Source organism: Rhyacophila brunnea, unplaced genomic scaffold (assembly GCF_057557595.1).
Source record: "Rhyacophila brunnea isolate RB1 unplaced genomic scaffold, BYU_Rbru_1.0 scaffold_23, whole genome shotgun sequence".
In the NCBI taxonomy this organism is placed as follows: Eukaryota; Metazoa; Arthropoda; class Insecta; order Trichoptera; family Rhyacophilidae; genus Rhyacophila; species Rhyacophila brunnea.
Genome location: NW_028232893.1, coordinates 124,184 through 147,849, shown reverse-complemented (window position 1 = coordinate 147,849; position 23,666 = coordinate 124,184). Strand labels below are relative to the sequence as shown.

At 34.9% G+C, this 23,666-nt stretch overlaps 1 protein-coding gene across 1 annotated transcript; it reads right to left on the bottom strand.

The window, feature by feature from the left end:
- Positions 1 to 5,911: 5,911 nt before the first annotated feature.
- LOC147069309 (protein ref(2)P-like) lies at positions 5,912 to 21,342 on the bottom strand. The gene is made up of 4 exons (XM_085950365.1): positions 21,266 to 21,342; positions 14,913 to 15,083; positions 10,266 to 10,405; positions 5,912 to 6,558 (listed from the first exon to the last, which is right to left on the bottom strand). Exons 2-4 carry the CDS (start codon positions 15,037 to 15,039, stop codon positions 6,475 to 6,477), a joined length of 351 nt encoding a protein of 116 aa, XP_085806491.1. The 5' UTR covers positions 15,040 to 15,083; positions 21,266 to 21,342; the 3' UTR covers positions 5,912 to 6,474.
- Between the last annotated feature and the right edge of the window lie 2,324 nt (positions 21,343 to 23,666).

Below are 23,666 nucleotides of genomic sequence, written 5' to 3'. Positions count from 1 at the left end.
GGCGTTCCTATACCATTCATCCGATTGCAACGAAACTTTCGTCAGTTATTGTGCGCACACCCGCAAAGGTTTCGGAATTAGTACAACCATCTTCTTCTTCTTCTTCTTTTATTCTTCTATCCGTATGCGTTAATATTACATTCATCCGATTGCAATAAATCTTTCGTCAGTAATTGTGCCAACACCCGCAAAGGTTTCTGAATTAGTACAACCATTTTCATCTTCTTTTTCTTCTATTCTATCTTCTTCTATTCGTATGCGTTCTTATACCATTCATCCGATTGTGATGACATTTTGATCAGTTGTTGTGCGCACGCCTGTGAAGGTTTCTAAGTTAGTACAACCATATTCTTCTCTTCTATTCGTATGCGTTCCTATATCATTAATCCGACTGCGATGAAACTTTTGTCACTTGTTGTGCGCACACCTGCGAAGGTTTTTAAATTAGTATTATATAAAATACAAGTTTTTTGTTTGTTTGTTTCATCCAATTTTGATTTTTTTGGGGGGACATGCTCGTCGAAGGTCAAAATTGAGTTTTTATTGTATTTTCAAACCATGATCCTGGACACTCCTTAAACGTTGTAGATGATCTATTTATATAATTTTGAAGCCTTATTATCCTTTATAGTTATTTTAAACATTTAATGACTGCATGAAGTATTTTTGTTACATAAAATAGTATTCTTTTAAACCTCTCGCTCTAATGTTTTAGAATATAGTCATATTTCGGTACACAACTGTGCAGTGGTGTTAAGATTTTTTACATTTATTAATTTTTAAACGCATTTATAAAACAATTAGCATAATTTATTACGAGATAATTTTTGTAATATATTCACGATAAAAAATTATATTGATAATCTCTGTGATCCCAAATTTGACAAGAATTAGGCATTTTATTATTCAAAAAATCGGCAAGATTAACACATTTGAAAATGATTCTAAAGATACTTATTATAAGCTATGTCTTTGACCATTCAAGTGTGATAAACATCTTATGAATAATGATTGCTTTATAATAATTATTGACCTAAGAATAAGGTAGTGTTTTTTTGAAATACGCCATTTCTTTTGTCATTCCCCAGTGGTTAAGCTACAACATACGGCCGTAGCCATAAATTGACAAACTATAATTAAAGTAGGGAGTAAAATGATATTGACGCACGTGTTTGAACATGTACCGTTTAAAAAAAATTAAAAAAAAATTCGGTTAGGTACATGTTCAAACACGCGCGTTAACATAATTTTACTCCCTACTTTAATTATAGTTTGTCATTTTATGGCTACGGCCGTATGTTGTAGCTTAACCACTAGGGAATGACAAAAGAAATGGCGTATTTCAAAAAAACACTACCTTCTTCTTATGTCAATAATTATTATAAAGCAATCATTATTCATAAGATTTTTATCACACTTGAATGGTCAAAAACATAGCTTATAATAAATATCTTTAGAATCATCTTCAAATGTGTTAATCTTGCCGATTTTTTGAATAATAAAATGCCTAATTCTTGTCAAATTTGGGATCACAGAGATTATCAAAATAATTTTTTATCGTGAATATTTTACAAAAATTATCTCGTAATAAATTATAATAATGGTTTTATAAATGCGTTTAAAAATTAATAAATGTAAACAATCTTAACACCACTGCACAGTTATGTACCGAAATATGACTATATTCTAAAACATTAGAGCGAGAGGTTTAAAAGAATACTATTTTATGTAACAAAAATACTTCATGCTGTCATTAAATGTTTAAAATAACTATAAAGGATAATAAGGCTTCAAAATTATATAAATAGATCATCTACAACGTTTAAGGAGTGTCCAGGATCATGGTTTGAAAATACAATAAAAACTCAATTTTGACCTTCGACGAGCATGTCCCCCCTTAATACTATCAATAACGTTTGCATATTTTGGATTCGATTTTATTTAGTGTTCTTTTGTTTGATCTTCACTCCTATTAGAATTATTTTCATATTGCCATATTGTATTTACACAGATATTTTAATATTAAAAAGATAATTACTTTTAATTATTTTTTAAATATCTAAGATAAATATGTCCACGAAGCGACCCTGTGCGAAGCCGGGTACTTCAGCTTGTAGTTTATAATAATAAAATAATTCTCTAGGATATTTTTAAATATTTATGTTTCTGAGATGTGTAGTTACTCGTATTTATCACTTCATCGGGATCACCATTTGATTTGGTATGATGTCCAACTACTAAGCTTAATTTTTATATCGATACACAGTGACGTCCCGTGGGGGTAGGCAGATTGAGCGTCGCTTGGGGGCGGCAGTTACCCAAAGGGCGGCAAATCAAAGAGAATCAGTAGGTATACATAGAAAGCTACATAAACTTAGTAATAACGGAAATAACTAATATCGGAAATATCACTGGTTGGTTGGGGACTTTATGTTTTGGTCGGGTTCGCGATGTTTAGTGTACCTCCGTTGTCCTTGGACGTCACGTTCTTGGTGAACAATAATGACACGTGCATACCTAATTTAAAACTTATCCAACTATGTTTGGCATTCACTCGCGAGTTTTTGAAGTTGGCAGGTGTATTTTTAAATGTACCTACCTATCTGAAACCGAATACTCACAATATTGTCTATCGAAGCAGAGATGGCATTTAAATTAGATTTAGTGGTATACCGAGGGAACTCAGAAATAATGGGAACTGAAATACACAATGGGTAAGGCGATAGCAGGTGACTGACTCGAGTAAGGAAGAATCCGGGCTAAACTTACACACGTGTTAAGAATACGTTTTACGTCGAATACTAAAAACTGCTCTCGGTTTATGCATTTACGCTCATTTAATGTTGGTGTATTACACACACTATTGCACGTGCATAATGCGTGCTTCATTTTTGTAGGAGACTCACACAAAAAGCCTGCTTCACCATGCGGCGTTTGAATATTGCCTATCGGTATTCTATTTATTATCTGTTCTGTGGGTATACCTATATCTTGTTAGTAATGTATCCATAAAACACGTTTCTTAAATATTTGAGTCACGAAAGGATGATAAAAAGTACTGTATAAAATAATTTGGCGGCATTTTGGCACTGCCTAGGGGCGGCATCTTGTCTAGGGGCGTCACTGTCGATACATAATTGATTGATAAACACAGAACTGTTTTAATGGTTGTTTATTGTTTCATAAATATTTTTATATTACATGATATTATGGCTTTATTATATTAGTAGCTTTGTGTATATTGCGGACAAAGACAGCATGCGAGGAACGATTATTCAGTTGAAAGATTATTTGTGAACTGCTCTATTGAAAGGTTTGATATTGACTACTCATTTTATCTAAACAATAATATGATAAGTTTGAGTGACGAGTCCTTAGTTATATTATAGGTTCATCGTATTAACATTGACTCTAATTGTATTCATTATACGCGGATACAAGTGTGACTAAATTATGAATCCATCGAGTCGTCATTAACAGTGGGTTCCATGACAAAACAGAACAGTGACAAAACAGAACATGACAAAACAGAACAACGATAAATATAACTATGACCTTTGAGGAAAAATATTAAATTAATTAAGATTTTATATAAATAATTAAATAAATAAATACGAAGTTTCTAATCTTAATTGACAAACTGAACGTGTAACCAAAAGACTATATAATATACAAAAACATTTATTATAAATAAATTGGTTCCTATAAATATATTAAATATAAACTTTAATAATTTTATATCACGAACATTACCTTGTGACCTTGACCTCAGATAGAGGATTGTGTTATTGACAATAAAATACAAAATATTTTAAAAGCGAGTTATTATTAATAAAGTGCCTTTAGTGGAGCACCATTTACGAGTGCATCCACCACCTACTCCAATTCCTCACTGGATGGAATCTCTCTAACGCTACTGAGCTAGTTGAATATCAGGGACCACCATTTTGGTGGATACTTCAGAGGGACTGGTAACATCTTGCCGATCAACGCGAGGCTTGCTATCAACCCTTGGCGGTCACACCTGAGGGAGGGGTGACATTAGATTAGGTTACGTTAGGTCATTATTTCGTTGTACCTAGTCACCCAATCATTTTGAACATAATATATTGATTAAGATGAGATATTTTAAGTTTTCCGGCAACACTATATATACTGTACGGCAACACTGTATAATATAATTTGAATTATTGTGGCGTATTGAAAATCTGTGCTATTAAAAATCACATAATAAAGATAGGACAATTTCAATATTACATTTATATTTTTCCTGAAAGGTCATAGTTATATTTATCGTTGTTCTGTTTTGTCACTGTCCTGTTTTGTCATGTTCTGTTTTGTCATTTTCTGTTTTGCCATGTTCTGTTTTGTCACTGTTCTATTTTGTCATGTTATGTTTTGTCATGTTCTGTTTTGTCCAGTTACCATTTTAACAATATGCATACATAATATAAGAAGTGGATTGTTAATAAAAGTTTCATCTTATCTGAAAAGTTCTATCAATCTTATTTTTTAAACATGTGTTGGCGCAGTCCCACCCCATGCGGCGCATAGTCAGCCTACACCCTAGTACCACCTGATGGTGAAGCTTCCTCTTTAAGCCAGCTTCACTTTATATACCATAGATTCTTCAACTGCGCTGCAATCATTTCACGTACAGTAAAGAAAAAATCGTTATCATTAAAACACTGCAACTGAGGCAGTGAACCATGAACAAGTAAAATAAAACCAGAACCTGCCACTTAATACCAAAAAAATGACGGGAGCCTCAAATTTTGTAGAGGTTGAACCACCGATACAACGACATGTCGATATACTAAACGTAGTGAAAAATCGATTCAATATTGCTCTCTAGTCTTCATTGTGATCCTTGGTTCTACAGATTACTTCACCTCTTGTGGACGATCAATATGGAACCCTCAAATGAAATACAATGATCCATACAAACAAATATATCACCATGCTCATTCGATCATAAAGTAACGTGAATCGCGTGATCGAATTTAAGAAATCAAAAGTGTAAAAGGTAAAAGGAAAATTTCCCAAACAAATCACCGAATTATGCGGAAAGCGAAATAAAAATGACCTGTGCTGTAATTCTCTTTGTATTATTTTTACTTTCTTATAATTTTTGTTTAACTAATATTAACTATTTTTTAAGTTCAATTAACACTTTCGATCTGGTTAGTTAAATTTTATGTTTCAATGGTTTCCCTTTATACCAGGGGAGGGCAAACTTTTTGAATGGAGGGCTAATTTCAAGAATTCAAAATGAGCGGCAGGCCGCAAGTAAAATACCAATTTTAGATATACACTATTTATTATCACGAAAAATAAACATTACAAAAAAATTAACGAGAAGAATGAAACTGTTGTACGTTTTTTAATATTTTTTTTAATTAGGGTATTAATTTTGTAGTTGATATTCTCAAAACTGCTTGTAAATGGGCATCGGAGATATTTGATTGTAATGAATTTTTATTGAGGTTCAAAATGTTTGTTCACATTATATAGGTTGATCCCAAAATAACGAACATATTTCTTGCATAATTTTTAAGTTGGTCGAATTTGTCTGAATTAAGGACATTGTAAAATTTGAAGATTTCTTCACGACGATACAATTCTCTTAAACCAGTGTCACACTGCAGATCAATAATCTCAAGTTGTAGCTCTGTCGGTACATAATCAATATCTATTGAAAATGGATCGTGTACTATTGCTAAACTTGTCTCAATTTTTCGGAAGTCACGAAATCTTTGTGAAAAATCGTCATTCAGAGCTTTAATAATTTTACCATATTGTTCAAATTTATATTCTGGTATATTCAGCAACTTCAAAGTTGGAAAGTGGTCCACGTTGTTATTCGATATTTGTCGAAGGAATAACTTGAGTTTTAATTGAAATCCATTCAAACTTTTAACCATATCATGGGCATATATTTTTTTCCTTGAAACGCGGAGTTAAAACTATTTAAATGTGTCACGATGTTCAATGTAGAAAATAGTGGTTACATAATGTGAGACGAGACGCAAGGAAGACGTACTGAGATAATACATTTACGAAACAACAATTCTTCAAATTTTAATCTATTGTCAATATTAAAAAAAAAAATGATAAAAAACTACAATTAATGATGGCGGGCCGCAAAACAATACCCGACGGGCCACATGCGGCCCGCGGGCCGCAGTTTGCTCCCCCTGCTTTATACGGAACTATATGATGTTATTTTGAGTTTTACTTTGAGTGAATAATACAACTGAGTGTTAAGTTATTTTTTTAAAATGGTAGTAAACATTTTGTATTTGTATGTCTTAATAGTAAGCGATATGTTGATTTTAATAATAATGTTTTGAGGCAATATTTAACATGTATTATTTTTTTTAAATCACTAGGTACGTAGTTAGGATTCAACTTTCGTATTATAGTTATACAATGGATGCATTTTTCATATCCCAGGTGCTAAAGGATATCGTTCTACTTCAGCACAACCGCACTGAGGGCACCGTTCTTCTTCAGAGACTCCAGCAGTAAATCATTATCCGTGGTAAACTTTATATTCTGTAAAACAACAAAAAGATTTATGTTACATGGGTCAATTTTAAATTCCTATGCTAAAATTATTTCTATTAATTTAGGATAACACAAATACGAATTTAAAGTGTTAAATTAATAATAAATAAAAAGATCAATATGTTGACAGCTAGAACCACCTAGAAATTGTATTAGAAGAGAGTCTGTGCTAGACGCGAGGTTTTTTTTATAAAAGCTGCAAACCCTAGAGGTATTAAATAAAGGAGAGGCAACGAATCGGCTTTCTCATACAATTGAATGAAGCAGGCCAACAATATCCGACATCGTACGAAAAATAGTGACGCATGGTCATTATAACGTACCCATATAATATAATGTTAACGTGGAAATTTTGTCGCAAATTGATTACCAGCCTGCGTCACCATATTTTTTCACCATACTTTCATATAACCTGCCGCCCCTAGCTGCGAACCCAAGAGGTTGTAGAGCAATATCAACGATATGACAAGACTACCAAATGGGTTCTTCTCTGACGTCATTAATTATCATTCCTTTAAAAAATCTTCATAATAGACATCTTGAATCACCAAATAATCTTCAGCCAGCGAAAATAAAGCCGTCTTGCAGGTTTCTTATTACTGCAAGGGTGTCCAGCAAGGCGACATAATCTGACCCAAACTATTCACCCCTACCCCAGAAAATCTACAGAGACAACTTAAGGCTATACTTCAACTGGGGCACGGTCTAAAACGATCGTGACTACGCGACGCGAAGATTGTGCAAATGACGCGTGCAGAACAAAACATAATTTGTCATAAAAAGTCAACATGCGTCCATTTAATGTTATGTTTATTGTTCTATTACTAATAATAATAATATATTCATTGACATGTTTTCTTTTTCAAGTAAATGGTAACGTTTTTTAGTCATCTTTACACGATTTTAGAATTGTTTCCCCGTCGCCATCACAAAAAAAATTGACGTGTTCACAGCTCGACTTTCGCTCTCCGATTGCCAGCCAGTCCGAAATTTCGTCGCAGTTGAAAATTATTTGCCGTTTCACTGAAGTACCGTCTTAACTGTGATAACAGAGAAATCACAATTTACAGTGAATACTTCAGTCACCTGCGCATTAAAGATGTAATTGTTGTTTTTGCAAAATTTCCAAAATTCTTCCACGGCAGGATCTCAACCCGGAAAGTAGGTGTAATAATAAATATGTCGACGATAAAAAACATGATAAACTGCTTTTCTGAACGAAAAGCGATCCTCATCAATGACACTCAAATCAAATAGGTCAACAATTACGTCTATCTCGGGCCTCGGCAACACTTAATGTCATTTGATGGAGGTATGTACGACAGATTTCTCGCATAACCAAACTGACGTGGGGTGCGATTGGGCTACTAAATAATAGTATCTTCAAAAGTGACCACAGATTATATCTAATGCGTGAAGTCACTGAACCTGCCCGTATTATCAACGGACTTCCAGAAAGTTGGCCGTTTGGCTGGCAATGGCTAGGGTTTAAGAATAATTGTATTCAAAATTTGTTCAGCATGTCCATGTGGCGGAGGAACACAACATTCAAGCCACATTCTCTGAGGATATTGCAAAATATGTAGGGAAAAGGAAGAGCTGCTCAAGTCTTTTCAACAGCTCGATTAAGACCGAGTGTGGTGCGTGGTGGGTTTTGGTTTGGAGGGATTAACTTCAATGGCTGTTGGTCCCATCGAACCATTCGACCTGGTCGCCACAAAGACCAATTTTGTTGCATTTAGAAAATTTTCATCTTTATACTGTCAACGTGAAGATTTCTTTACTTACATAGTTCCGCAGTTTTGTATTAGCTTTTGTTATTTACTACAATTTTAATTCTACTTTCTCTCTCCCATAGGCACTTTCAACTTAAAATCATCTAAAGTCAATCAAAGCACACTTGAATATATGGCGACCTCAGTCTCAGATAACTGCTCTTGAGACATTACTAGTCATAAAAAAATATTGATGCTTCCTGATGGGTCCGGTAGTATGCCTGATTAAGGCAGGGTGTGGTTTGGTGGAGCCATTAACTTCATCCGTATTGTGTATTACAAGTTAAAACTATTATGGACCAGTAGAGTTAAACACTCACAGCCTGATTACTTCTCATGCGTAGACGTTTCCTCAAACAATTTTTATAATTTTCTTTAAAAGTGCATAAGGCAGTAGAAAATCATTTTCTGTGTATTTTCCATCACTCGATAATCAAATTTAAGAGTGTGTCATCAATTATTCTTTTGCAAAATTTGACGATACACACCTGACATTAAAACTAAAACAGTGAAAAAAATTAAATAGACATGTAAAATGATCGTATCGACGGGTCCCAAAAAAAAACCATAGGTTGAAATCACAAATGTTCAGGAGAGGGAAAACACCAAAATATCTATAGTTTTAAATTCATTCTACAATAATTACAAGATAAAAAGAACTTTTTATATACAACGTTTTTAAATTTTCTGTTCGATTATTATGCTCAATAATATGCTCAAAGTTGTACTTGATATGAAGTAAATAAAAACAAACAAATATAGAATACTGAAATGTCATTTTGATTACCATAGTAACGCACGTACCTATATATTAATAATTTAGTTGCTAGGACCACCCACTTAGCAACCAATAATAGTGGATTGGATTACGGATTTCTTTCAAAATAACTTTTCATACAAAACAGAATTAACTGAAAATGAATTCAGTTCGACTTAAAGATGGCTAAAAGTATTAAAAGAATGCATTGACATCGTGTTCTGATATATATTCTAAAAGTTTCAAATGTCTAGCTAGTCGGGAAGTTAGTTAAAAACGATTGCAAGATTTGTACTGGATAAACAACCACCGGACAAATAAGAATATGAGCTAATAAAAACGTTGTAATAAAATGAGTAGGTGAGTATGTTAGTTAAATAAATCTGATAGATAATTTCATGGTATGTAATCTCATCAAAACACCATTTTCAGTGATGAGGCAAAGGATTTGAAAAAAAATGGATATAAGCAGTGGCGGCCCGTGGATAAGATATCTGGGGGTGCTGCGGTTGATTAAAAATAAAAATAAATGTTTATTTGGTTTATATTTTACTATAACATCAAAATTAAATATAAATTATGAATTATTATTATATAAATAATTAAAATAAAGAACTTTGCATAAATTGCTGGCAGAAATAAATTTTAACAGTGTTATTAAGTCATTATATGTATATTTCTTTCCTCGCTATGGCGCGCGTGCACACGTGCGACGCACAAACGGCGAAATACTGAAATTGGACTGTCGGACCGGCAGTACCGATGAAGCTTCCAGCTGCGAGCTTCGCTCCCCGCGCCCCTCTTTCGTCAACTTGAGCATATTCTATCGAAAACGGTACTGTGCAAAATCCAGTACCTACCGCGGTGTATGATAATATTATTAGACATCGGTTGTATCGGTGTGCGGGCGAGCTTATTACACGCTTAAATAATATTGATATTTTCATATTATAATATACATAAATTTATGTAGGTATATTATAAAATTCCATTTTTCTCAATTTGCTTGGGGATGCTGCAGTTTCGCAGTGCAAATGGACGAGCCGGCCACTGGATATAAATGTCTAAATAAAATTATTCATGTCATTAATGTATCGTTGAACTTATTGCTTCCAATGGCAAATGGGCAAATGAACACACGAAAAAATGAGAATCATACTTACTATGTGTAATGGAATCCTGATCATGTAATGGTGGGAATGCTTGTTGGCCGCCTCGCACTTAGAACAGAGATCAAAGTTCTCGCAATTAACACATTTGTAACGGAATCCCACAATAGATGCTTTGCAACCGTCACAGGAGGCTCCAGAATGGAAAAAAAAATCATATACGGAGCAAATATAATTTAAGCACATGATTAACAAAATTATACTAATAATATTTTAATTGATTAATAATCTCAAGAAATAACCAAAGCACTCGAACACTGTACTTTCGATAAATTTTGTAAATTTTGATATCCATTAAAAACCCACTTAGGGTTTTCAAAGTATTAATAATATTACAATTAATAATAAGTATACAAAGTCATAATATTGTTTGAACGAATAAGGAGATGTATTCTGTCTCTATCCATGCGTATAGTATTTAAGCAAAGGCAAACGGCATATCTGAATATTTACCGACCTTAAGTAAAATCTTTGAACGAGTCATAAAACGCAGACTTCAAATCATGATCGATGAAGCAGACCTCATCCCAGAAATCCAACACGGATTTAGAGCAGGACATTCGACCAACCATCAACTACTTAGGGTAATCGAATACATAACCAAAGCATTTAATTATAAAGTCTTTACAACAGGTCTCTTCCTAGACATAGCAAAAGCCTTTGATAAGGTCTGGATCAAAGGCCTTATAGTCAAGCTTTCAGAATCAGGACTCGACATAGCCATGATCAACATGATAAGCTCCTTTCTCCGGAATAGGAGCTTTAATGTTAAACTTAACGGAATTAGATCTACAACAAAAATACCCACAGCCGGAGTCTCACAAGGATCCGTGTTAGGTCCCACCCTGTACAACTTGTACACAAAGGACATACCGATTCCCACCGACAGTTACGGTAGCTCGACCATCGTTGCCCAATACGCAGATGACACAGCTATCCTAAGCAAATCGCTCAATCTCAACAAATCAATTAAGCAAGTCCAGACAGCGGCAAACCAAATATCCAACTGGTGCGATAAATGGCGTATTCAGATTAATCCAGCTAAGAGCGCTGCTATTCACTTTGCCAGGCATACGAATAGGCACCGCCTTAAAATGATAAATCTCAAAATGCACAACCACAAAATCCCTTGGGATAAGTTGGTTAAATACCTAGGTCTTACGATAGACAACAAACTCACGTTTAATAAACATATTCTAGAGAAAAAACTCCAAGCCGTAATAGTTAATTCAAGACTTCTACCCATGATGGGTCCCAAGAGTAAACTGTCTACTCGAGCAAAACTTCTGCTCTACACAGCAATCACCAGACCAACAATCACTTACGCAAGCCCCATATGGGCTTACTCAAATCCTAGACACATTAAACTCTTTCAGACCATTCAAAACAAGGCATTGCGACGAATCACGGGCGCACCGTGGTATGTACGCAATACTACACTCCACAGAGACCTTAACATTGAAACCATCCACGAACATATCATGAAGTTGTCGAAGAGATTCTACAAATCCATGATAAACCATCCCAACGCGTCTATTAAAAATTTATTGATCGAAAATGGAAGCGACACAGACTACGTCTATAGGAGGCCGAAGGCAATCCTGCTGGACAAGCATCCACCATAGTTACTTCACATCCTCACCACAGACTCCCCTTCACCCAAGCGACTAACCTGTTATTTTTCAGCGCAACAGAAAAGGCATTGATACTCGACCTCCCCCCGAGGATAATAAAAGATGAAGGTCACCCCGCCGCCTGACATAGGTGCAGGCGGAGGGAACCCTCCTCCCAAGTATTAAAAAATTTAAATACTTACCACACATTATCATGACACTGGGATTCAAGTATAAAAGATTAAATACTGCTCGGCGGGGTTGGACCATCGGACTATCAATGCCACTGCAGAGAACATCACCGGAATCAACCCGACCAGAGATACGACCTGAAGCTGGGTCATATCACTGTTATTTATAAATAAAAGAATGTTTCTTCTTTGTATTTGTATTTTTTTTTTTTTTTAAATAAAATATGTTTGTATGTGAGATTGTAAACCTGTGCGTGCCCCTGTATGTAATTACAGGGACACGCGCAATGCCAAAGCCTACCAATGTCCATCAATCACAGATGAAGGAGATAGGGGGCCTATCCCCGGGACTCCAGCTAAAAGTAAAAGGCAATATACTAAACAACAACATATCTGAATATACTCACTTGCTGACTGACACTCGCCGAGTAAACATCTCCTTTACCGCGCTCCTGTCTGCATATACCAATCCGAAGTCTTCACCGCCTCGCCGCTATTATCGCCGTATCAGAGGACTCTTGGCAGAATTCCACCGTCGCAGATAAGTCTTTTTCAAGATAATTTCCGACGGCCGAATACACCAAGAACCCACTGCAAGCCTTCATAGCGGAGACGCCCGACAACACCAAAACCTTCCAATATGAGCAAAATTCCATCGCTCGTGGGGATATTGGTACCGGAGTGCCACAGACAAGTGGACGACAATATAAAAGTGGACCTGCTGAATCTTCGTGGACTCAAGAGGAAGCTGAGGGCGGCGGACTTCGCCTACATCTACGGCTTCCTCGAGTTAGCCTACGGGATTCAGCCTCACGATACACTTCCAGATCTATAGCGACAACGAGACTCGCAGGACAAGAAGAGAAAAACGAAAAACATATCAAACTACCAGAGAGTCCTCGACGAAATCAACGCCATCGACTCAGGGCTCAAGCCTACCTCGGAGGAGGAAGACGAGGAGTACGAGGACCTTGACTTTGATCGACTACTTTCTGGATGAAGATTCCGACGATGCCGACAACACCAACGGCAGACCAACACAGACAAAGGAAGCTGCCAAATCCGCCCAAAAACCAACCACGGCTGCTGCCAAAGCTCCCGCCGCGGCCTCAGCCAAGGTACCGGCATCAAGCGGCACGACAGCATCCACCTCTCAGATCGAACAGATGGACACCACACCGGCGGCTACATCTGCTCTGTCAAAACCAGACTACCGCGCAATCGCGCCGGAAAAGCCCGCCTTAACCGGCAAGCCTGACGTCCGCGCTGCCGCCTCGGAGAAACCCGCCTTAACTGGCAAGCCAGACTCTCGTGTAACCGCACCTAAGAAACCTGACACTACCGACAAGCCAAACCCTCCTGCAAAGACATACGCTGCCGCAGCTGCAGCCAAATCCTTGCCTGGAAAAAAGGCGACAAAACGACAAGCTCCCGACCAAGCTGACCAGAAAGCGGCCAAAAAACCTGCCACGACCACACCAAAAAAGCCAGACATGCCACTCATCAACGAGCCGGCACACGCAAAACAGAACACACCCAGGAAGAATTCGAGAGCGAACCCGCCCTCGAAGAAACCGGGAAAGAAAAACTCGGACCGCTCTGAAAAAATACCCCCGATCATCCTGCACGACAAAAAGACATACAGAGAAGACATGAAGATGCTGAAAGAGGCAGGTGTCTGTATCTCTGATGCCAAGAACATCAAGCAAGGGATAATTCTGACCATCGCAGAAATAGAATCCTACAGAAAAGCAGTTCAGATATTAGACGACAAGAAGATCGAATTCCACTCCTACAACCTCTTCGAGGAGAAACCCCTCAAGGTGGTGCTCAGGGGAGTCCCAGAAGAAACGACCGCCGAAGAAATTCGCGACGAGCTCGTGGAACTGGGATTCACCATCAAGAGCGCGTATCGGATGACTCAAGGCTACACGAAAACACAGATACCGCTAATCCTGGTGGATGTAGAAAAGACCAGTGACGCCAAAGATATCTATCAACTAGAAAAAATCTTCGGACTTTCAATAAAAGTGGAGTCACTACGCAGGAGGACGACGGACGGACAGTGCCATCGCTGCCAAGGCTTCAGCCACGCCGCCTCCTGTTGCCACGCCAAACCGATGTGCGTCTGCTGTGCAGGCGACCACCTAACAGCGGACTGCAAGAAGCCAAACACCACAGACCCAGCTAAGTGCGCCAACTGTGGAGGCCCTCATCCGGGCAACTACAGGGGATGCCCGAGGCACCCAAAACACGCTCGATATGGATACACCGACGCAGACAAACGACAAGCCGAAAGGACCCAAGACAGATACTCGTTCAGGCCTGCCTGGATGAATACGCAGGAGAAACCTCGACCAGAGCAGATAGAAGACATGATAGCTGCACTAAGGAATACTATCGAAAGTGCAAACATCATGATATCCAAACTGACAGACCTAAACTAACCATCTCGACAAGACCTGAAGCCCAGCAATCACGATCAAAAGACGAGAGGAAACAAGAAGGAGACGAATTATACATAACATCTGATATTCATCAAAGCCATCCTACAAAACTCAAGTAAAACATGACCTCCAACACGTAGCTAATCCGCTACATGGAGCAAACTTCCATCAAACGCCACAATACAGATGAAAGGGATAGGGGGCGTAGCCCCGGCACCCTATACGCCAAGCATACCACCATCATCTATCTGAATAGTCTTGATAATGGTGTTACAACCGAAATAGCTATCGACAAACTTTTTTTAAAATAAACCTGTAGAATTTAATATTAATTATATTTTCATTTCTTTTACTAGGTACTCAATATGTTTTTGTAATATATAAACTTACCTCCGTGCCGTTTAGATGAAAATTCTGAAATTGTCGGTGCTTCCAATGGTTTTTTTGCTTCCAATGGTTTATTTAAATCAACATAAAACTTTTTACAATCAGCTTGCATACATGCCACTGCAACCATTAAACCATCGTTACTGGAAATTGGTATCTCATCGCCATCTTCATCTGAAAACATCATGAAAATATAGCTACCAGCAGATATTCCTGCTTTTTCGCTATTAGTACACCATATTATATTATACTCATAAAATATGTACTTAATTTAAATCTATCATACCTAGATATATCGTTACCTGAAAGCAACAGTGAGATAAATCGAAAAGAGTTAGCTATGCCAATTTATTGCTGAATATTATACCTACATAATAAATATAATAAAAAAAATGCAATACCCCATTTAAAATAAAAATGCCAATACTTAATTTATTAAAAAAATGTAATGTAACTACAAAGCAACAGTAGGATGATTGAAACAATCCACTGTAAATAATGTTATGCAAACATAATAATTATAGTTAACGATTTTATTTAGGTATATGAAACAAACATTAGTTCAATTATCTCGAAACTTTTTGACTTCCCACTATTTTTTTCAGGTAGTGAATTATCATTATTTATATTGATTGCTGACTAGATAACTACTGTTTAATTACCACATTTAAATAGCATGTTAATTATATCGATTGGCCACCTAATCGTTACGCGCTAGATGCATCTTTAGCGTCCAATGTATTTGGTATGTATGTTACTAGTCTATTGATACACCTTCCTAGCTGTATCCTGCGTGAGGATGCTCAGGAGTCCTTCGTTATAGGATTTGAATAGAGGGAGGCTTTTTGTTTGCAATAAAAAAGAACAGAAAACACAGGATTTGAAAATTGACCTGACCTCTATCATATCAGAAAGTTATTACGAATAGACCATTTTTTTAGATATCAATAGTAATTTTGGAAATACCATGGGGTTTTGTAGAAAAGTTGATTGTTACTGCTTATTATTTGAAAGTGTCAATTTGTTTATAAACTTAATGTCCTCTCTTGAAATGGAAGATCTTTATTAATAACTCTCATGATAATATACGATGAAGTAAATTCTTTAAAAAAAACTGTTCTGTCATAATCAATAATATAAATGTATATGTTTAAATACATCGACGTGTTATTGCACAGAATATTTTATATGGTCACCTCAATACTACAACTAGATAGCTCTGATTTGGTCATTGTTGGGAAAATGAAATTTTAACTTTACTTGATTAACATAAATCTAGGGCAATTCTAGGCTATAATTATTATTTAAAATAAAAGTGGAAAATTGTGCTTCTCTAATCATTGGAAACAATTGAATAATGTTCAATTGTATGAAAAAATATTGTAGATATATTATTTTATTTATTTAATGTATTTATGGTTTTAAAGTTATCTAATATTTTCAAACACAAAATTAATACAGTTCCCATTAGCTTCTGATTATACCTACCTATGATAATTATAAGCATGCAGTTATTCTTTAATATGACAAACATTGCGTATTCAAATTCTGCTGTTTTCTAGTGACATGATGAATTAAAAACTTACCTTTCCAAGAAACATTAAATTCGGAGTCCTTCAGCGACGGAAAAACCATTTTCAACTTAGCACGCATGTACCAATAATTGTTGACTACCGATTTGTCCATCGGAAAGTGACCGACCTCCGGTTTGTCTTTCTCTCCATGTCTCACAAACACTTTAAAAACAACCACATTTTCTGCTTGCATGTTGAAACTATTAAAAACAATACGAAAATAATTAACTATTTCTTTTATTCAACGAATAATTCACAAGATTTAAGAATATATCATTCTGATTATTGAACATATATAATTTTGAAAAACACTTTTTTGAAAAAAGTAAGTCACCCAGACGGGGAATCGAACCCCGTATCTCCCGGGTTTACGCCCCACTCGTCGCATTTAACCAATATGCTAAGGCGTGACATACTAATTGCGACAAATTTTAACTATTGGTCAATTTTAATTCCTACTCATCAGCGTTCTTCCAAATCAAGCTACTTTGGCAATCGATTTTTGTTTCTTAAATCAAAATAGGTAACTATTACTATTACTTAGATTACTAACCGACGTCGTGGAATTTCTCCAATATTTTTTAGATATAACTACTTGCACTTGCTAATAATTTATAAATAACTATTTCTTTTATTCAACGAATAATTCACAAGATTTAAGAATATAGCATTCTGATTATTGAACATAATAATATATAATTTTGAAAAACACTTTCTGAGAGAGTATATTATAACCAATAGAAAAAATCTTTTTTTGAAAAAAGTAAGTCACTCCGACGGGGAATCGAATTTTTTTTTCAAAATTACGGGTATTAATATTGCACAACTATGCATTTTTATTCGATTGGTTTTTACAGACATGTCTGCTTCAGAAGAATTATTAACAATTTTACCAGTGAAGGAACGATCCAGAAGAGAAGATATATTATTTAATGTATTTAATAATAATATATTAATCGTATTCGATTTTCTATTCATAAACTACTCGTAGTATCGGTAATGACTGATGGAGCTCCCGCTATGGTTGGGTATCATGCAGGGTTTATTACTTTATGTAAAAATTAGGAAGCAATACCCACTTTTATCAGTTATCATTGCATTATACATCAGTAGGCGTGGCTCCCACAAGGGGGGTCTTACAGGGCTCTAGCTTGAGGTGAGCTCAGCTTAGAGGGTCGACCAGTTAAGTGAGAAAAACACAAACCACAAATTTGCTCGAATAGTAAAAAAAGTCGCCTGCTGCGCTTTCAAGGGGTTTTTACATTTTAAAATACATGGCTATGCGATGCAATTTGATGTGATATGATTATTGATGTAATTCAAAGACAATTCATTTATAAAATTTATTAAGTATGTTTCCTGGCGAAGAGTTGCATGTGACTTGGCTACTACAAAATTTCTAATATTCGATATACTTACGATATACTTAATGTGTACCTGCTTATTTTTTTTAGAAGTAAAAGACATAATAATATTATATTATTGTCGTTAATTCGATTTTTTTGGATCGTTATTTTTCATATTTATAAAATATCTGTTTTCAAAATACATAGATACATATTTGAATTATAAAAAATTGGTGTTTATTATTCTCGCATGATATAACTTCAAGTGATATCAGTCCATCGCCATAAATATTTGTTTCAACAAGTCGATCATACAATAATAAAAGTGTGGCCACCCCTGATTTAAAAGATGCAATTTAATTCAATAGAGTAAAAATTTATATTTAAAGTGTTTAATTAATAATTAGCAATAATCAAAAAAAACCTCTTATAAAATGTGCACTTGTTAAAGTCGTTTATCTTACCTACATATTTTTATCTTTTAAATGTAGTTTGATAAGATCTTTTGAATGTGTCAGAAATTTTTGAATACCTAATCCATAATTATCTACGAAGTTTCATCTACTTATATAAATTATTATTATGACAGCGTTTATCTTTGAATTAAAAAAATATATATTTTCCTTCTTTATGTTTTTAAATAGGTACGAGGGTGGGTCAATAAGTCCTTAGAAAAGCCGACAGGTGGCGCGACTAGTACTGTAAGCGGTTTGTTTTCATGCAGCGGCACTACCGATTCAGTATGCTGCGAAGTTTCAATCAGATTGGTCGGGTTGTTGTGTGTTTCTCGTACATTTAAAAAAAAAATTTGCTTGTGGAAAATGGAAAAATGGAAAATGGAGAAAATTGAGTTTAGAGCTGTTATTTAACATTTTAATATAAAAGGGTTAACAGCAAAGGAAATAAAAAATGAGTTGGATTTAGTTCACGGCATATCTGCTCCTTCACTTGCAACTATTTATAACTGGTTAAATAAATTTAAACGTGGTCGTACATCAACAAAGGATGAACCACGCTCAGGACGTCCTGTAGAGGTGACTACACCAGAAATGATCAATAAAATCCACGATATGGTGCTAAGTGACCGAAGATTAAAGTTGAGTGAGATAATTGAGGTTACAGGGATCTCAAAAGGTAGCGTCATTTCTATTTTACATGACAAATTGGGCATGAAAAAAATTTCTGCAAGATGGGTGCCGCGTTTGCTCACAGTCGACAATAAACGCAATAGGGTGGTGGCCTCTAAAGCCCTGTTGTCGCTCATGCAACGCAATCCGGATGAATTTTTTCGTCGCTTTGTGACTGTAGATGAAACATGGATACACCACTATACTCCCGAGACGAAAGAACAGTCAAAGCAGTGGATTGCGAAAGGCGAACCATGTCCAAAGAAGGCGAAAACCGTAAAATCAGCTGGTAAGGTTATGGCTACTGTATTTTGGGATGCACGTGGAATTATTTTCGTTGACTATTTGGAAAAAGGAAAAACAATAACAGGGGATTATTATGCATCTTTATTGGACCAGCTAAAAAACAAAATTGAAGAAAAACGGCCTCATTTAAACAGGAAAAAAATCCTCTTTCATTAGGACAATGCCCGTGTTCACACATGTTTACGATCAATGGCTAAAATTGAAGAATTGAAGTTCGAATTGGTCGACCACCCACCGTATTCGCCAGATTTAGCCCCCAGTGACTTTTTCCTTTTCCCAAACTTAAAAAAATGGCTAAGTGGACAACGTTTTTTATTCAAATGAAGAAGTCATCGATCGGACAAATGCTTATTTTGAGGACCTTCCGAAAACTTATTTTTCTGACGGTTTAAAAAAAATGAGAAACGTCTAACCAAGTGTATTGAGCTCCAAGGAGATTATGTTGAGAAATAAAAAAAAATACAAAAATAAAAACTGTTTTAATGCTTTTTTCTAAGGAATTATTGACCCACCCTCGTACATTCATATTCTGTCCATAGATGTCCCTGGTAAAAGTGCGCTCTAGCTTATGGGGCGACATGCTCAGCGTAGGTCGAAATGGAGCTTTTGTTCTATTTTCAAAGCATAATCCTGGACATACCTTAAACGTTGTAGATAATCTATTTATATTATTTTGAAGCCTTATTATCCTTTATATTTATTTTAAACATTTGATGACTGCATAAAGTATTTTTATTACATAAAATAGTATTCTTTTAAACCTCTCGCTCTAATATTTTAGAATATAGTCATATTTCAGTACATAAATGTGCAGTGGTGTTAAGATTTTTTACATTTATTAATTTTTAAACGCAATTATAAAACCATCAGTATAATTTATATCGACATTATTGTAGTGAAATATTTACGATAAAAAATTATATTGATAATCTCTGTGATCCCAAATTTGACAAGAATTGGGCATTTTATTATTCAAAAAATGGGCAAACATTTGAAGATAATTCTAAAGATACTAATTATAAAGCTATGTCTTTGACCATTCAAGTGTGATAAACATCCTACGAATAATGATTGCTTTATAATAATTATTGACCTAAGAATATGGTAGTGTTTTTTTGAAATACAGAGAGAATGGCATTTTCCAGTGGTTAAGCTACAACATACGGCCGTAGCCATAAATTGACAAACTAAAACTAAAATAGGGAGTAAGATCATGATAACGCGCGTGTTTGAGCATGTTTAAAAAATCGGTTAGGTACAAAACGTTGTAGATAGTCTATTTATATAATTTTGAAGCCTTATTAAGAACCTCCAAAGCAACCTCCTAACCTAACCGAAAAAAATCGTTTATTTTAACGGTACATGTTCGAATACACGAGTTAACTTGATCTTACACCCTACTTCATTTATCAGTTGTCAATTTATGGCTATGGCCGTATGTTGTAGCTTAACCACTGGGAAATACCAATATAAATGGCGTATTTCAAAAAAAATACTAGGTACCTTATTCTTAATATTGCTGAATTAATTGAATCTTTATTTTCGAACCTAACGATACGCTACATTAAAAATTTGCAACACGAAAAGATGTTGCAATGCCTGCTACAAAAATAATAGATAATGTGACAGAAGATTTTTGTTATATTATAATAATTAAATAAGAAGTCTTCTTTAAATTATTATTTTGTGATAATTTCAATTTTCTCACTTTATTGAACCAGTGTTTTAAATAAATATGAATGTTACGGCTAGAGATACGTCTTTTATTAGAAATAATAATAATGTATTATGTACGTTTTACTCACATTATTTTTGAAGACAGTACTTATGGGAATAACACTTGCTGTCACAATACTACGACAAAACTAATTATTAATTTAAGATGTGAAAATAAATTGATAAGATAAGATAAAATCGATAAACTGAAATTATTGGTAAACATAAAAAAGGGGGGCATTCAGTTTGAATATGTAATTCACAAAAAAATAAGGCCATTCAACTACCTCCGTTCTTGGATCAGCCTCAAGTCGGTGTCACCATCAGACCCGGTCTTCGGGCTAAGCTAATCGGGTCAGGCGCTCTAAAAAAAGTTTGTTTTCAAATTATTTAATTCACATTTAAGGAGTTGTAAATCAGAATGCAATAACATGATAGAATTATTATGAACATCTGACCCGATTACGAACATTTTAGATATGATTCTAATAGAGATGTTAAAGACCAATTCAACGAAAAACACATTTAAAATGGTATCTTCGACATTAATCAGTTCAATTTAAATAATTTTATCTATCAGCATGCGTAAGTACATGTTCAAGACATTCACAATTTTATATGAAAAATAAGTAATAGGTAGGTACAGTAAAAACAGAGACATTAATGGTAAGTAACAGACAGTGGCTGTTGTGCATTTCGAAAATAGAGAATATCCCTATTAACTCTAAATTAGTACTGTTTGTAACATAATATCGACGAGAACAGTATGAAGATTAGTGCCGGAAGAATTACGAAAACTGACTTTGAAACCAATATCATGTTAAGAAAATTTCATAAAATTGACCACGCTAATGGTACACTTTCATTCAAAATACCGAAATAAACGAGAAAATCAACCTTAAGTATTAAATTATATTATACGCACGTCAATGGCCCGAGTTTTCAGCCTTTTAAGTAACGTTTGTTTCATCATTTTGTATTAAAAAAATGTCGTCGTTTGATTATGGGGTGGGGGAGCTAAACGTCTTTACTGGTAAGTCAACCCCTTTAGAACATAATTAGATAATAAGAATAAGAACATAATTAGATAATAATTTAGAACATAATTAATAAATTAGAACAGAACCACAACTTTTATTTTAATCATATCACATCATACAGTTGGGTGGCTCACAATAATTATGGATCAAATCCATCAAAGTGAATCCTGATATATATGGACCTAAAGTTAAAAACCTTTTGTAAATTTCAGGAATGTTTTCACTGGCTCCATGACAAAATAGAACAGTGACAAAACTGAACATGACGAAACAGAACATGACAAAACAGAACAGTGAAAAAACAGAACAACGATAAATAGAACTGCGACCTTTCAGGAAAAATATAAATTTAATATTGAAATTGTCCTATCTCTATTATGTTGATAGATTTTTAATAGCACGGATTTTCAATACGCCATAATAAATCAAATAATATACCTAATTTCTGCATTCTTAATCGCTATAAAGCCTCAAATAAAAGGGACTTTTCCGGCAAGCTTAGGATATCTCATCTTCGTCAATATAATATGTTCAAAGTGATTGGATGACTAGGTACAACGAAATAATGACCTAACCTAACCTAACCTAAATAGATTCCACAAAAATTAATGTTTCATTTTTTCCCTGGCTGTTCTGTTTTGTCCGATTACCGTTTTGACAATATGCATACATATAAAAGGTGGATTGTTAATAAAAGTTTCATCTTATTTGAAAAGTTCTATCAATCTTATTTTTAAACATGTGCTGGTGCAGTCCGCCCCATGCGGTGCATACTCAGCCTGCAGCCGAGTACCACCACCTGATGGTGAAGTTTTCACTTTATATACCATAGATTCCTCAACTGAACTGCAATCATTTCACGTACGTATTTTGAAAAAAATATTATTAGTAAATCTAATCTCATGTGGCTCGGCATTTCTGTCATCGGTGACTGCGAAATGTTGACATGAAATGAAGCGCCTAGTTTCAAAAGCCCCTTAAACGGTTTTCATAAAATTTTGAGTTAGATATATGTTTAGAGATATGTTTTTGACCATTATGTTGGCCAAAGTTATAGTTTCAAAAAAGGCATAAAACCGTCAATATTTATGATCAAAAATTAAGCTTAATTTCAAAACCCTTTAAAACAGTTGGCGTGTGAATTTCAAATCCCCCTTAAATGAATAAACCAATCAGCGGCTGCTCTGATGGTCATGTGATACGGATTTCAATTTGTCTGTTAAACAAAATTAAAGTGACTTCGTATTGATCGCTCTGTAGGTTAGTAGTATTTTCTAATATTTATAATTATAATGAATTTTGAACTGATTTGTGCCTAAATGTAAACACAATGAGCCAAAAAAGCGTTTACGCAGAAAATAAACATTGAAGGTTAATATCGAACGCCAAAAACAGTAAGTGAATATTGACAATTTCTGCGTGTTATTTATCCAATACTACAGTGGTGTCTCGTCATACTGTCCATATTGTTGATTATAAAATTACTTGATTTAAAATAATTACAGTCTACCATTGAAAACGTTAAATATGTACCCATTGCCTTAATACTTTTTTCACATATTTTATAAATTATCAGGACTGGTTTTACCAACTTTATTATTTTCTACACAAATATTTAAAAATGAATAGTGTAGTGATAGCCACTAAC